This window comes from Archocentrus centrarchus, chromosome 19 (assembly GCF_007364275.1).
Source record: "Archocentrus centrarchus isolate MPI-CPG fArcCen1 chromosome 19, fArcCen1, whole genome shotgun sequence".
Taxonomy (NCBI): Eukaryota; Metazoa; Chordata; class Actinopteri; order Cichliformes; family Cichlidae; genus Archocentrus; species Archocentrus centrarchus.
The window spans coordinates 9,309,473-9,326,177 of NC_044364.1; the positions used below are offsets into that span (position 1 = coordinate 9,309,473).

At 42.3% G+C, this 16,705-nt stretch overlaps 1 protein-coding gene across 5 annotated transcripts in view; it reads right to left on the minus strand.

Moving 5' to 3' along the window:
* Positions 1–7,124, minus strand: part of LOC115798852 (potassium voltage-gated channel subfamily C member 1-like) — a 43,263-nt gene extending 36,139 nt beyond the window's left edge. For 4 of the 5 annotated variants that reach the window (XM_030755838.1, XM_030755837.1, XM_030755835.1 and 1 more), the window contains exon 1: positions 6,453–7,124. In XM_030755838.1, the coding sequence (XP_030611698.1) occupies positions 6,453–7,073 (621 nt within the window). In that variant the 5' untranslated portion in view covers positions 7,074–7,124. The remainder of the gene's footprint in view (positions 1–6,452) is intronic. The other variant, XM_030755839.1, reaches the window with a different exon arrangement.
* Between the last annotated feature and the right edge of the window lie 9,581 nt (positions 7,125–16,705).

Genomic DNA, 16,705 nt, shown 5'->3' on the forward strand with positions numbered 1-16,705 from the left:
GAATTATTTATTTTATTTATTTATTTATTTTTTTGCATTTGTTGATGGATTGCAAGTAGTTGCAGTGACCAACTGTTCACCCAAAAGCAAGTGATTGCACAGGTCGCTTGGTGTGAGCCAACCTGTTTCCAAACAATCATGGTTTGACTCAGGCTGACTGTAGTCACTCTCAGGCAAAACTTTGCAAATAAACTTTTTAAACACGAGCATCTTGCCAACACTTTGTAATCAATCTAAGTTAGTCTACTCAACTCATCTGTGACACTTGTCTTTGCAGTATGGGACTTGACTCAACTGGCTGCCATCTGGTTGTATTCTGGTTATATTCCTATTTAAAAGCAAGATATGCTGTTTTGCACTTTGGTCACTAAGAAAGCTGCAACCGCCAAATACCTGCAGAGAGTAAGGCAAGTCCTGAGGAGTCTGCTGAATGGGAAGAACAAGATCCATGCAATCAACACCTGAGCTTGAAGTACAAAGACCACCTGGAGGGTGAATGGGGATTTTTAAAAATGTATTTATATAAAAATACAAAGGTCACATCAGACTCTTTTTGGTCCTCTCAAGTGTTTTTTGCTTATTCAAAAGTCATGGTTCTGTCCTTGTTATGAAACATCAAGAATTTATCCAGTTATGTATCACCAACAGACAGTGCTCAAGTTACAAGGTATTGAACGGTGGGACAGGGACTTCCGACGATGCAAACACAACACGAGAAGGCCTGAGGTACAAAACCTTGTCAGGGAAAATTGAAACAGAACAAAATATATTTACCATCTGCAGGCACAGGAAAGGCAGGTGAAATAAATGCCACACCTCCACTTGATCTGAAAAACAGTTTATCTGAATTAACTCGGTAAGTACCTAAAAAAAAAAATTCTCTTTTCTCTGTGAGGACAGGTTTGGAGTTTTAGGTATATTGAGACTTGGGGGGGGAGGGGGGGGGGGGGGGTTGCAAAGTATTGGTTATGTACTGAATGGTCATATAAGTACAAAGTCTTATCCTCTCACCAGTAATGGAAGAAAAGATTTGCCATCAAGAATGAAATTAGGGCCTTTTTTCCCTTTCTTTGCTATTTTCAGATGCAGCCCACAGGGAGGGGATCTAGAATGGAAGTGGGAAAATAGGCCTTTTTAGCAGGATTGGGTTTGAATGGAAATAACTGGAATGCACTCCCACTGCTGAAGGTAGAATTTTAAGTCTGTGCACCAACAACTCTGTTTCCAAAAAAAGCTGTGCATAAAATAAGAATGCAATGATTTGAAAAGTATTTAATCATGTTATTTAAATACAAATAGAATAAATAAGACACAGTGTCTCTGTACTTTTTGAAAGAAAAAAAAATCATTAAAATGAATGCTCATTTAAACTTTGATGGAGCAAGAACTTTTAAAAAAGTTGGGACGAGGCATGTTTACCACTGTGTTACATCACTTCATTTTTAACAACACTCTGTAAGCGCTTGGGAACTGAGGAAACCCACTGCTCCAGTTCTGAGAGCAAATAGTTTTCCTATTGTTGCTTGATAAAGGATTTTAGCTGCAGATTGGGCCTGCCATTGCTACATTAATGATTTCATAATGAACAGAGTCCAACAATATAGGATTTTAAAGACCAATACCAATATTTGGTGATTTAGACATCTAATATATTGGTCAATATTTTCTTTTCCTTCAGACACCCGAAACTTCCCAAGATTTCCCTAACATCTGTTATATGTAGTTACTGATGAGTCCTTATTAAGGTAATATGACAGTGCAGTTCAAAAAGAATAATTTTATTGTCAAGATGACTTGTGAACTACTCATTTATGCTCTGCCCGACTTAAAAATGCCAATATCGATATATCAGCAAACAGCCTTTCAATGAGTGAAAAAATCATTGTATTCTCTTTTTACATTACACGCAATGTCCTAAATTTTTTAGCGGCGCTGTATCACTTCTAAGGGTGATTTGTATGAAAAATTATCTCGTGCTGCAGTTTAAAAACAAAATGCTATCAAGATGATGACAGTAACAGCTGTAATGTTAACTCTACATGAAGTGTAGACACAAGAAAGGTAAAGTCAGGGATGGCTACAATTGGCTGGGATTTGCAACAGAAAATTGCAGACAATAGACAGTCACCTTCACCATAGTTCCCATTAAGATCCTACCAGAATTGGGAGTTTCTGTATTTGGAACTGTGTGGCTCTGGGGCAAACATAACTGGTGCAAAAAATCTCACAAGACTATGCTAAATTAGAAGTGACCTAGTATATAGTATAGATCCTGTGTCAGATACAGTTAAAATCAAAAGAGGACAGCACGCTTTATTGAAAATTTATGTAAGACTTTATCAAAGGCCTTTTCATTACTAGTGCTTATGTGCCAAATTAGACAACTAAAACACTTATTTTTGTCTTTGCAGATGTAGCTTTTGGGTCACAAAGTCTTAAATGAGATGTAATATCCCCAACATGAACTACTGATCTTCTTATGTTACATAAATGCCTATCAGTAGAACCTTTCTGTCTATTTTCTGTCCAGTCCTGTTATTTTCTACCTGGAGACAACCTGTTCTGAGGCTGTGGCAAAGCGGCAGGTCAAATTTGTGTTTATGACAGCATTGTGCGCTCCAGCACTGAACACAGTGGAGAAGAACAGCAAACAATGAACCACAAGACATGACCTTCGGGAGAAAAAGCGTTGCTCCCCCCCAAAAAAGACTCAACTACAGACACACACAGTCTGATTTGGAAGGGGCAAAGGGGCGTCTTGTACATGCTGAGCTACAAATGGTGCTTTGTCAGAAGACTGCTGACAAAGACAACTGTACCCTTCTGGTTTGAAACTGGAAGTAACCAAAGTATAGCAAAACCAGTGGGGCAGTATTATAGGACAACAAGAGGAAATTCATCAGTTAATAGCAGGTTAAAGAAGTAGATTTTTAAACAAAGGGTAGTATATGTAAAAGTACACAAAGGGATCATTAATCAATTCTACATTCATATAAAGACTTGTGGTTAAGTGGTGTTATTGTTCAGTGTGTCACATTCCTTCAAATTAACTCCCTTAACCCAGACTTTAACATCCAAAATTGACAACTTTAAGTTAAAAAAAATAATAAGTAAATACATAATAATTATCCATCAGGCCTTTTTTTCTTCATCATTAACATATATTCAACCTGTCAAGTGATAACTAACGACACTGACAAAACATTACCTCGGTTCATCTGTATTAGTAGATTATGTTCTTTTTCTTTTAGGATCACTGCTGTTCAAGCAGACTTCTTTAAAACAGTAAGTTGAGAAAATATCAACAGCAAAGGAAATAAACAGGCCAAGATCAAAATCTGTCTTACTGGAAAATCTATGTCACCCAGGCCTGGATCAATAATGAAATTAGATGCAGATTGTATTGTATAACACCTCATCAAAGAGAAACATATACATCCATAGAATTTGTCAATTGGTTAACCGTTTATGTTCAACGGTGCAGAATGAGCCCGAGCTTACTCAGAGTTTAAGAGCCAATTGAGAAAGAGAGAATAGTGTTAAAAACAGGCAAAGAGAGAGGATAATCAATAAAATATCAATCAATAGGCAGGCAAGAGGGTTGCAGTAGGAAAATTGGATAGCTCGAGTCTTCACAGATAATCGAAGACGCTAAGACAAGGGTCCCCACCCCCATCAATGTCTTTCTTTCTGTGATTGTCACCTCCTCCTTGTTTGTCTCAGTACCCCTCTTTCACCTCTCTCTCTCTCTCTCTCTTCCGTTTCCCCCCGTCAGTATCCCTCTCAGGTTTCTCTTCAGTCCCTCTTCCCTCGATTTCTCTCCACTATCTCACCTCTTCTCCATTTCTCTCTAACTCCCACCCCCTCCACCTCTTTTCTCGTTCTCCACTGCTCCCCCTCCTTCCTCCCGTGTCTACTGCAGCAGAAAAGCCAGCACAGAAAACCAGCATGTGTGTTTGTACATGAGTGTGTGTGTCTGTGTGCGTGTGTGTGTGTGTGTGTGTGTGTGTGTGTGTGTGTGTGTGTGTGTGTGTGTGTGAGAGAGAGACTACGGTAAATCCATGAGCTAGCCTCACACGATCGCCAGCCATGAAGGTGAAATTGAGAAAAAGCCCTGCATGCTCCGATCAGAACATTGATTGCTGGCACGTTACATCACAGCCATGCAAACAAACCCCCTTTAAATCATTAGAGTAATGTCTCTCCTCCTGTCTCTCTTTATTTCCTCTCATCTCCTACTTCTTCCCTCCGTCTCTCCCTCATCTGTTGTATTTCCACATCAGCATCTCGTTTTTTTTTCTTTTTTTTCCCCGTTTCATAGCCCTTCTTCATCTCTCTCTTCTCTCTTCACATATAATTTGGATCCCTTGGGATTAAAAAGGTTCTACCACACTGAACAGGACACATTAAGAAAGAGCAAAGCTGTAAAAAAAAAACAACAAAACAAAACAAAAAAACAAATGATCTGGGTCACATCGCTGTTTGACGTATGGCACTGGCATATTAGACCTACACAGTGAAATGGTGCTACATTCACCCACAAATACAGCCAGTGTTTTGCAGGCACTGAAATGAATCCAACTAATCCCACCTTAACACCAGTATAGTATCACAAACACCACTAACTGCAGCCATTATGCTGAATGAATGTTTTTGTATGATTCATATGAACTTTGCCTGTAGATGTAGTATTTAACTGTACATTGCATAATACAGAGCATAATACAAACCACTCTAGCAGCTAGACAGCAGATACAGTAGCTGGCATCCGAGGGGCGGCAACAATGAAAATGCCATCTCATTTTGCTAGGACCAAATTTGCATGTAAATCCAAACAATATCTCCTTCCTGTATAAATAACTACCTGAGAGAGTTGTTTTGTTGAAGAAGAAGAAGAAGAAGAAGAAACAGCCTTTATTGTCCCACAGAGGGGAAATTTGGGTGTAACAGCAGCCTGAAGCCTGCATGAAGTTGAGGTAGACAGGGCTAGAGGTAGTGAGAAATCAATCTGAGACTGATTGTTAGAGAAGCACTTCCTGCCTGATCCCAAGTCCAGAGAGGCAGATCAGGTGGCCTAAACCTAGACTAAGTGTCCGTCACAGTCAGGCACTTTCCTCTTCCTCTGGAGGGAACTGAAGCAATGTATGCAGATCTATACTTGCCGCCAGAAGACATGTAAATGTATGTGTGAGTTTTGAAAATAGAGGGCGTGAAGGTATTGTCTTATCTGTGACTCCATATAGTATGTATTGCTGAGTGTGCAATGATTTATGATTTTATTTTTTTCCCACTCAGCTATTTTCAGTGTGATGCCATGAATGCCTGGCCACTGCAGGTGTCTGCTGACTGTCTGGTTTTGAATGTGAACCTACAGTATTCATACATTCACAGCACCGGTGGCTCCTCACACACCTTCAATACAGAAAATAACACTAACATCAAAGACAGGGTGCAAGATGAGGATGATTAAACTATAACACTCGATATACAAAACAAACAAACAAGCAAATAAAAGCAGCTGTGATCAAACAGCTGGATTTGCCTTTAAGTGGGTGGGGGGTGGGTGGGGGGCAGATACCACAGAACCACAGATCCAAAACACAGTCAGGGGTACCTGTTACTCTTACACCTGTATGATCAAATGACATTAATCGGTTACTTTTAGGAAGTAAATCATTAACTATTCACATTAAAACAATAAAGGCTATCCCAGCTCAGGAGTAAGTTATGCGTAACAGGAATAACGACCGTGCGTAAAAGGCATGTAGCGTTCAACTGGGACAAGAAAGGCTGACAAAAAACAACCCAGCAGAGTGTAGCACTACCAAGGGCAAATGTGTGAAAAGACGTGCAATACAACACTGACGTTTCGGTGCCGTACAAGCCTCTTAGGCGATGTGCTAGAATAAATACGACTGACATGAAAAACGGCACACTGATGTGCATCATAAACGGACAAGAATCGCCTAATGAAGGCGTTTGGATGCAGGAGACGCAGCGGATGCTGCGTTTGGAGGCAGATATGTATTAAACCTGCTGGAGCAGGAGAAATCCACGATGAGAATCACGATAGCGAGACAAATGTGATAATGTGATTGACAGTCTTTTTTGTTACTTCGACTACAACCCATTTAGCAATACAGCTGACATACAATTTTCCATTTTTCCTATGCTATCAGCATTAATTATTCAATATTAGTAAAGCTATATACACACCAACATTTAATACCAGCTTCATTGTTAGAAATAACACACCAGCAGTCATAATTCTTCCCTGGATTATGAAGGGTTTTTCTGCTTTTACAGGTAATGTTAACGGGATGAGTAAAAAGAAAAGTTTTTGAAACTTATCATCACTCAAGCAGTGCTCTGACACATCATTAGTCAGAATATGCAACAGTAGCCTATGCAGAGATAACTTGGTCCCTCTAAAAGAGACATGGGTAACTCACCCGGGCATATTTGGAGGAATACGGGTCTTCAAACAGTGCCCATATTCTGGGCTGCCAGGTTTTCCACCAGCCCGCTTTCCTCGCGTCCTCTTGCATGCACAGTCTTTTCAAGTCCCCATCCGCACCACCCAGCGCCGGGTCGTCGTCTGGCGCGTCCGGTTCTGGAGTCTCGAAGCTGTCCAGTGCCTCCTCTGCATCCCGATGCTGCCGGTAATTCATCCAGCAACAAGCCTCCACGTCCGTCTCATCGATGCCCCAGAAGGCCAGCTCCTCTTCGAACAGGGGACCGCACACATCGTTGGGACAGTGCAACTTCCCGGTGCGGTAATAGTTGAGGATGAAGGAAAACACTGACGGGTGGCGGTCGAAGAAGAACTCGTCTAATTTGGGATCGTAGTCGAAGTTGCTGAACGCGTCCGGCTCGGTGAGCCACGATAAGCGGGTACCGGGCAACGTTTTTAGGGTGCTCCGGTAGGTCTCATGCCGCACCCCCCCGCAGTTTATCACGATTTTCTCGCTTTCCGACGGACAAGTCATGTCTGCGCTGTAACATGCTTTGTTGGACGACTTGTTCCCACCCTTGCGCCCTTTGAAAGAGGATACACACACCGAACTGAGCATAGAGGACCGGGGGGAGGGAGAGGATGAGAGAAACCGAAGGGAGGAGGAGGGAGGAGTCTGCGGGAGAGAAAAAAGGGCATAAATTTTAGCATAAGGGAAAAAAAAGATGTGGATATCAACATGAGAATCACACGCTAATGCCAGCTGTATGTGCAATTATTAACTTGATAATCAGCCAGTGGAAGGGCGGAAAACGACCTTGTGCAGGTGCAGAGGGAACAAGGGGAGCAGGGATGGAAATGATAGGTAGCAAAGTTGTTTTTAAACACAGCATCCTGGAGCAAAAACATGCCAGAGCAATAAACAGGTGGCTTGGAGCACATTCATGAGTCAGCATCCATATGGGCTGATTGTTGACACCACAGTGATGAGAAGATCCCAGTCTGGAGTTACTGTGCTGTGGCTTTAGGGTCTCTAAACTGATCTGGTAGATGCTTAAGTCAGTGTTTATTTGAAGCCTCTCTCTAACTGAGCCATTCAACTTAACTTCACACCACCTGCAGAAATTCTGCAGGAATACCTGCTAGAAAATGAAACAGAAAGATAACTGAGGATCTTTCTTATTTTCCCCCTTGCTCAAGAATGCCTCTCTGACACGGTGGCGCATGTGTGTGTGTTAATTGCCTCCCGAGAGTGTGGTGTCCGTACTAATGTTAGATCTCCTCAATCAGCCTCTGCGCGTGCTACACACACTGCTGCAGCCCCCTCCGACCGCACTGAGATTCACGCAACACACAATTATGTCAGGGCTCTCTCTGCAATTCTCTCTCCTGTGTACTATGTGTGTGTAAAGGCATGCAGGGATGGATAAGAGGAGGGGAGTGAAGTAAAGGTGAGAGGAAGTGGACATAAATCAGATTTTTTTTTTTTTAATGGAAGGGTCAAAAAGGACAGAACAATCAGGAGAACAAGGCTCAGACAAAGATGTTATGATGAGGACAAAGGAGGGAGAAAGGAGGATTTTGAGAAAAAAAAGAGACAAAGTGAATGCAGCACTCTCACTAGGGGCATTTACAGTGAACAGCTAGTGTAATATTGTCTCTTCTCTAGTAATGGAAGAAGGGTGTGTGTGTGTGTGGGGGGGGGGGGGGGGGGGGTAGCATTGCAAAGGAGAGTGCTCTATAAAAGTGAATGAATTCTGCTGCAGTAAAAAGCCAGAGTTATTTGCGCTCTCCCTCTCTTTCCACACCAGGTGAGGTCAGATTGTTCACCCATGGGCTGCTTTGCCATCCAGAAGGGCTAGCGATGTTTCAGAAAAGCCACACATTGGCAGTCACAAAGCCTATACCTGCACTGTATCTATGTTGCTAACCTTTTTTCTATAGTCAAGGAAATGCACCACTCTCCTCCTCCCCATCCTCCCCTGCAAGCTCTGAGTGGCCCTCCCCCTCTCCCTACTTCAACTCTCTCCCTCACTTTGTCTTCCTCACTTGCGCTCACATTCCGCATAAAGGAATCACATTTCATTGAAGGAGGGGAATCAAGGCTTCACTTCTTTCTCTCCAGTGTCTCTGTCCATCTCTGTCTTTCTCTCCAGTTCTTTTTTTCCCAATCTTTTCATTCACTCGCTGTATCTTAGTCTAATTCCCTCTTTTCTTCCATTTCACCCATCCTCCTTGCTTTTCTTTTTCCAAAGTAAGCTTCCTTCACTTTGGGTCAACTCTTTCCTCCTCGGTTCCCTCACACTTTTGCTATCTTTCACGCAGGATGCTGCTTACTGTGTCTCTTATTCTTTACTAGTGTTTAATCGAGTGTTTTGCACTTTTATCTGAAGAAGCAACTTTTTTTTCCATGGAAAAGTTTCCTACCGCTTGGCAACACTCAGGTAAGATCCAATAAGATCAAGGCTACTGCATGGGTTAAGTACTAACTGCACAGGAGACAAAAAAAACTTAAATGGATATATTTTAAGTGCATAGCTGAGAAAAATCTAAGTGTTAAAGTTTTTACTTTTTATATTTGGCAGTCTTAATTCTTTGCAGGTTTTTGCTGCAGGAGCATCCAAACTGCTTACTTGACAGAAAAAAAAAATGAAATCCTGCACTATGAGTTTGAGAGTTGCACTGCATTATTGTGCCAAAGTGATTTAGTTTGCATCTTAACGTTTTAAATAGAGGCTAAAGAAATATGTTCTCCAAACAGAATGTTTGGAAGTGATGAGGTCAGGAAGGGAGAGTGTAAAAAGATCTTAATCAATAGTCAGCCTTGTCCTGTGGGGCTTTCCAGCAGAGAATACCTGTGTTGTGGGATGGATTATATTTCAGCACCATGGACAGCACTCTCTCCCACTGTGCTGCTCAGGGACTAGCTCCCCTTAATGGGAACTTTTTAGAAGCAGCTTCTGTGAACTCCCTGTGAAACATTTATCCTTTAAATAACTTTTTGTTTTGTTGTTGTTTTAACTTTGATGCTTTGCACCATGACGTGTACTTCACAGGCATTTGTAGAATATAGTTGAACTGCTGAATATTTTATATGTGGACAGCCGCAAGTCTATCACTGTGGTTAAGTGCCTTTTTGTCCCCTCACAGTTAAACATGGTAGGTTTACTGATATTTAGTAAGTATTCTCTCATGTATCAGAATCACAGGTAAATTGAGAAAGTGCAAAGCTGGGTTCTTCCCACACTTTTTAGGAGTCGTTAAGCCTTTAAACTTAAGCTTAAGTGAAAGTTGCTGTCATCAAGACAAGATTACCTATAAAGAGTTTAGAAGTTAAGTGAATGATTTGCATTTCTGGAGAATGACCAGAGTCAGCATCAGCATCTTAAGCACTGACAAATGCACAAAAACCCACCAGAGCAAAGCAGAGGAGCATGAAAAGTGGGGAGGTAAGGCTACAGAAGGTGCAAAATGAAGAAAGTCAAAAAACTAGAGGAGATTTTAAAAAATGGTGAGAAAAAAGACAGAAAGGTACAGGAAAGAGGATTAAAAACTGAATGAAAAGTGAGGAGGCAGAAGGTGCAGAGGAAGCAAAGTGGAGGACACCCCCCCCCCCCCCCCCCCCTCCCCTGCAGCACCACCACTTTCTCTCTCCTGCAGCCTTTCCTGCCTTGGCCACCATGTCCTGCGCCACCCTGCTACTACTGCCTCACCACTGCACACATGCACCGGGTAAAGAAAGCGAGAAGGAGGGGAGAAGGAGAGAGGAGTGATGGAGGGAGTGAGTGAGAGAGGGAGGGAGGGGGATACATACACACACACAAATGCATGCTCACCTGGCTACAATGAATGGGCTGAAAAATAAATAAATAAATACATTTTGGAGTCATAAGTGACTTGATTATTATAAACCTTTAAGGACAGGAGATCATTTCTGCAGATAGATACAGAGAATGGGGCTCAGAGAGGAGGAGTGCACGCGCAAAGCTCATGCACGAAGACTGCACTGACGCTAATATATATTAGCAGAAACACTGCAGCAAGAGGGGGAGGGCGCATGAGATTATGGGATGCATTGACTGTGAGGTACCAGCAGCAGTAACAGGGGGAGGGGAGGAGAGTGCACGCTAGAGAGAGAGAGAAAGAGAGAGAGAGGAGGAGAGAGGAAGCGAGAGTGAGAGGAGGAAAGGAAGGAATTTGGAGGAGTGCTGACTATGCGGAACAGAACGAGCAGTTGGCAGAAAAAGAAAAAAACCTTTACCAGTCACAGAGGGGGAGATAGGAAGAGATGAGAGGCAGTTAGATGTGTTGGAAAAGGAGGAGTGTTTGGAAGAAAAGAAGAGTGATGGATAGAAAAGTAGAGGTACTTAAGGTATAGGAGAAAGTGGAACCTGAATGATGCGGGGCGGGGGGGTGAAAGAGAGAAGCCAAAAATAGGTGGGGGAGGAGAAAGAGAAACACAGAAAAGACCTTGCAGTGGTTCAGGATAGCACCTGAATGGACATGCAGGTATGTGTGGAAAAGTATGTGTGTGTGTGTGTGTGTGGGGGGGGGGGGTTAGAAATGTCCTGCAGTACCAATAAAAGGCTGAGGAAGGAAAACCAGTGTATGGATGTAAAACAGATATACAGCTGAGCTGAATAGCAAATGTGCCACTTGGGGGGAAAGGAAGGCTTTGCAGGCAAGTGTGTAATGTATATTTATGTATGCGCGTGTGTGAGGAAGAGAGAGAGCACAAATTACGTATGTGTTTCTGGTGTGCAGCCATTTTTTTCCCCACCAGCTACCTCATCAAAGGATGTAACCACAAGGCTTCACGCTGTTCCATCCATATCACCACCCTCCCTCCCTATCTCCCTCCCTCCCTCCTTTCCTCGTTCCTCTCCCCCTCATTGCCACTTTGGCTCCCTCTCCTCTCTCACGCACTCCCCAGTGCTGAGGAGACCCCAGCAGGAGAAACCGAAGCACTGCAGCATGGTAAAAGCACTGCGGTCACCTCCCCTTTTAGTGCGGTGTCACACCACACACTGTCCTCTCCTCCTTTTGACTGTCACTGCACCTCATGCTGTAACTCTCTTTCTGCCAGGAGAACAGAAGATGTGTGTGGGTGTTTGTGTTTGGATAGTGGTACGGGGTGGGCAGAGTATGAATAACAGGAATTACATGAATGGATCGAAAAGAAAGCAAAAAAAAAAAGGGTGTGTATGCAGAGAAAATCAGAAAACGGGGTCTGAGCAGGTCTCAGCTTAATCTAATGAAAAATTTGATGTAAGAGCGGAAAAAAAGGCATCACCCATCAAAAATAATAATAACAATGACAAAGCTCAACAGTGGCCAATTCCCAGAACATGAATTAAAGAGCCAATCAATTAAGAAAGCATAAAGGAAATGGCCAATCAACCGGAGGCATCTCCTCCACTCAGCAACACCAGTGTGGAGCTCTCCAGGGGCTGACCAATCCACAAATACCGCAGCACTAGCACCCCCATGGGGGTCTTGAGCCTTGTGCATATTGGTCAATCACCCCTGCCAGAAGCACACAGCAGCTGCTCCTTTCTTTCTGCGAAAAGAAACCTAAACCACAGTTACCCTTTTTTAATGACACCTGCACTCTAAATAAAACCTGCACTCCTGGTCTTCTAATTTTTAGCTGGCTGGGGATGATTAATACATAAAGTTATCTTCAGGAAAAGACTGGCTGCAGTGAAGCTTGTAATAGAGCTCTGAAAGCTCAGTGTCCATGACTAAAATCTTTCCTGTCCACAGTTATTTTTTATTTATTTATTTTTGGATAGATCTGGGTGACAGGATGTAGGGTGAAGGGAGTGGTGGAGGAAGAGGTGCTAAAGCTCCCTTCAAGGAGAGGTCAGAACAATCCTGAAACAGCACTGAGAACAGAACAACAAAACAAAACAGAAAGGACAAGGTAGCATGTCATGTCGAGAATTAACTCTATTTTTTGACACGGATAAATCTGAGCTAGCATCCCTCAGTATTCAACTTGAAAATCAGGATCTTGGAGCATTTGGATCAGAAGCAGATAGCTTTATCCGCCAAACCTCCCATGTCTCTCTTAGGTAATTTAAACCTGTCTACTCCTAATTAATGACACTGCCCTTCCTGCATGATTAGGACCATTATGATCCAGCAGTGCAGCGATGTGGTACATGAGGCCAGACAGACAAATGGGACGAGGGAAGAGGTATTACTGGACTAATTTCTGACCTGTGAACTAGCCAGCGATTAAACATAAAGGAGGGCAAGGTTAAGTCACAAATGGGAGTCTAAACATGTGGGAAGCAGGGAGTGAAGTTGAGTTTTAAAGAAGAGCAATAAAACAAAAGGGCAAGAGAAGAAATGAGATAAAAGGTGATCGTGAGGTGAGCCTCAAGGTCAAGGATTTGAAAGACAGGGGGTTTAAAAGACCGGCTAAGCTCAATCATGTTGTAAATTAGATGAAAGACGGGAGGAAAGTTCTCATAACAGATGCTGGTCCAAAGATGGGGGAGAGAAACCATCACAGTTGAGGAGAGAGGAAAGGTCAGAGGCAGGAACACACACAAACCCAGGACAAGGCAGATGCGTAATTCAATCACTGCCTCAAAATAGATTATTTCCCCTATTGCTTAAACAGCAGTGCCCTCCTTTTCAAGCCCCACCACTACTCTACCAATCGTATCAACTGACAGCATGCCACTGTCTCTGGAGGTTTTCTTTTTTTTCTGCTAAAATCGAAGGGGTGTTTTCTGGGTTACCCTTAATCTAAAAATAGCACCAGCTGTAGATTTATAATGCAGGATTGAAGGGGAAGGGAGAGGGGCAGAAAGCAAGAGTGCAAATGGAGGAAAAGAGGCAGAGTTCCCATTAGGAGAAGAGCACATTGGAGCCAGTTGGCAGAAAAAGGGATGCATGTGCTGGAAAGTGATGGCAGAAGAGGCATTATGAAACCAGAGACTTTGTGTGTAATGCAGCGAAACGTGGATGAAGCAAATTGTCAGAGTATAGGTGAAGTGGTGGCGGGGTGGGGGGTATTAGGGGAAGACGAAGGCCATGTCTAGACATTTAACTGCCCCACTAGACTTCCTGGATGAGATGTCAGCAACGCTATAACCTTCCTGTAGTTCCACTCCAGTGACAGCCCCCACCTTTCATATCTTCCTCACAGCATCTTCTCCTCTCCTTCTCTTGTGTTTGTGTGTCAGCCCTCTCACCCTCCTCCTATGGTGCCTTTATCAAACCTCCATTTCAGGCCTTGACACTTATCCAGTGCTGCCACGATGCACAAGCATACATCCACACTGAAAGCACATGCAGGTAGGACAAATGCATGCCTATAAATGCGCAAGCAGGACACACATGGAGTTATTTACTCACTCAGACAGACACAACATGATGCAGAGAGGAATGCACACACACACATTCCTCTCAGAAGCATGAAACTGCTCTGATCTAGTGGTGTAGATGGGGAAACACCCACCATTTGTGCAATGAAGGATGTTAGGAATTATAAAATGAAAAATTCTGAGACGTCATATCAGTGGGTTATAGTAAATCAGATAGAATTTCTCTGTGCAAAAAAATATCAGCGAGAAATAATTAAAACAACAGAGTTTTTTCAAAGGATTCCAATTTTAACATATTCTGATTTCTTCACGTACTGATAAAAATTAAGCAGCAAACAGAAAATTTGGCAGATATTGTGTGGGAAAAAAAAAAAAACACGATACTTGTTGAATGTAGGTATTTTCGTCCTTTTTGCCCCCCCAGGCCAATAAAATCCTCTTGTTATTAGGCGGATAAACGCAGAATAAAGCCACCAAAATACAGACATATACACAGACACGGTTTAATACTCACTTGCTTTTGGTTCTGGTTCGATTCGAGTGCGTGCAGAAACACGCACATCAAGCTTTAAAGATCAATCAAAATGTAGTTTTCTTTGTTAGATCGCTCTTTCTTACGATTTCAGAGAGTATCCAGTTTCTCGCAGGCATTCAGTTGATTTTTTTCCCCCCCACGATTATAATAAATCAGAATAGGACTGCGCGCGACTGTTGCTGGAAATCTTGTTTTGATAGCGTTATTGCCCAATGTTACTTCTAGCTTATGGTCATGCTGATGATGGCACGGGATGAGTCTTTCGGATGAAATGAAGCAGAAGTCCCCCTGAAAACTGTCTTTTCCCTATTTCCCTCGATTTCAGAGCCCCTCTCCCACCTTTGTTATTGCCAAAAATAATTGCCAGCCTTTGTTACAGTGTCTCTACGCTTCCAGGCGCAGGGTGTAGCTACCATTCAGCTCTTCCTCTGTCTCCCCCTTCCAAATGTTTCAGTTGAGAAGCAGCCTGTAGACACCTCTCTCTTTGCCTTTCCCTCTCTTGTGCCTCTCTCTGTTCCTTTGGAGGAGCGTCACCTTCTGCACTATTTTTTTTTCCCCTCAGACGATACATGTGGGCGGATTAGAGAAGAAGACAGAGGGGTGGGAGGACCCCGGTGAATACAGAGGCTAATTTCTCATATGGCTGCTGAACTTCATAAATACATATGCTGTAAAAGAAAATATACACCGGTACGCTGGGCAATAAAAAGAAAAAAAATGTGTTGATTTATTGGCATCTGTTTAATTGTCTCTTTTTTTCTCTTTCTCCCCCCCTCTTTCCCCACTTTAGCCGAGAGCCCACACATGCTCACTCTGCTGGACAGACGCACAAACACCATTTTGTCTACAGGTTCGTAGCCTTGACTCTGCCTTGGCTGACATGAGCAGTCATGTGGTAGCAGACGAGCGGTTGGATTACATGGCAAAGTCTGGAGTAACATGTTTAAAAACAGCAGTAATTATAATGCGAAAAACAGCCCAATCTATTCTATCTAACCTTAAAAAAAATCTTTCAAAATGCATGCATGAACAATATCACTATGTTCTCTAAATGCATCTCTTTATGCCTCTTTAAAAGTGTCAGGATTAATAAAGGGATTTTTAGACGAATCTTGCAGAAAATTAATGCTTTCTGCATGATTTTTTTGCAAGAAGTCTAATGGCGAGAGCCACTTTCTAGCAAAAGTACGATGATCAGCAAGATATGTCGATGATGCACTTATTGGCAGGAAACTCTGAATGAGTGCTCCATTGCCTCATGAAATTTACAAGGGGCAAGAAGCTATTCGTTTAACCACAAAATCTTCCCGTAAGAGCAAAGTGCAGGCAGAAAAGGTATGAGCAAAGAAGACAAAGGAAGATGGGAGTTATTTGAGGACATTTAGAATTCACAGGCCGTACGAAGGCTGCGTCTCTGTAAAAATGAACCACTGAAAATCGCAACATTTGCAAATTTGTTAGTTTTTCCCATGTGTGCTTTTGCAAGGGACTCAGATCAATCATACAGTAGAACATTTGCACCTACGGTACCAAGAAAAGGTCTAGTTTCTCTCTGCTTTAAAACCCTTATCTTCCCAGAATTCTTATGCACAGTTTAAAGATGATATCAATCAGGGGAGCCAATGTTCAGTCCATGTAAGGGAAAGGGGAATGTATACTGAAAGGAGAGTGAGAATAAAAATTGAAACATAGGCAGCTATTCTGAATAGAAAATCTGAGTCTTTGCGTATTTGCATGTTAACATGCTCACAGTGATGATGCTGAGGTTTACCATACTATCTTTATTTATAAAAGCACTTTAAAACAACCACAGCTGACACAAAGTGCTGTACATTAAAACATACAAAAAAATATTTACCAAATTCATAATTTTACATGTTAGCCTGGGGATTTTTATTCCATCTTTTCTGGGATTTCCCCACCCTTCCATAAGTATGCAGGGGAAGCCTAAGGCAGGGAGGGCAGTGACAGGAGGGGCATTTCTACAGTCCAACAACCAGTCAGGGGAGTTCTCAAGAAATTACAAAATCCAATTTAATTTTACTGAGTAGTAGAAGGACATCACAGTATCTCAAACATCCTTTGTTTACAGTTTGAAAAGTAAAGGAGTCAGGGAGCTGTAGGCAAAGGACCACTATGAGGTAAAGAAGGAGAGGCCATCTTTCAAACCCTATATATTTATTGTTTTCCAGCTGTAATTAAACCAGTAGCACTTACTGCATGTTATATTATTTAACCTTAGATAGTTATATATTTATAGTGATACACTGAGGAGGATAAAACTGTATAAATATTGATTTTTTTTAAAATTTTGTTATTATTATTATTTTTATTTTTTTAACTCTGGGGCCTCCCTGCTGTGCTCAATCTTTA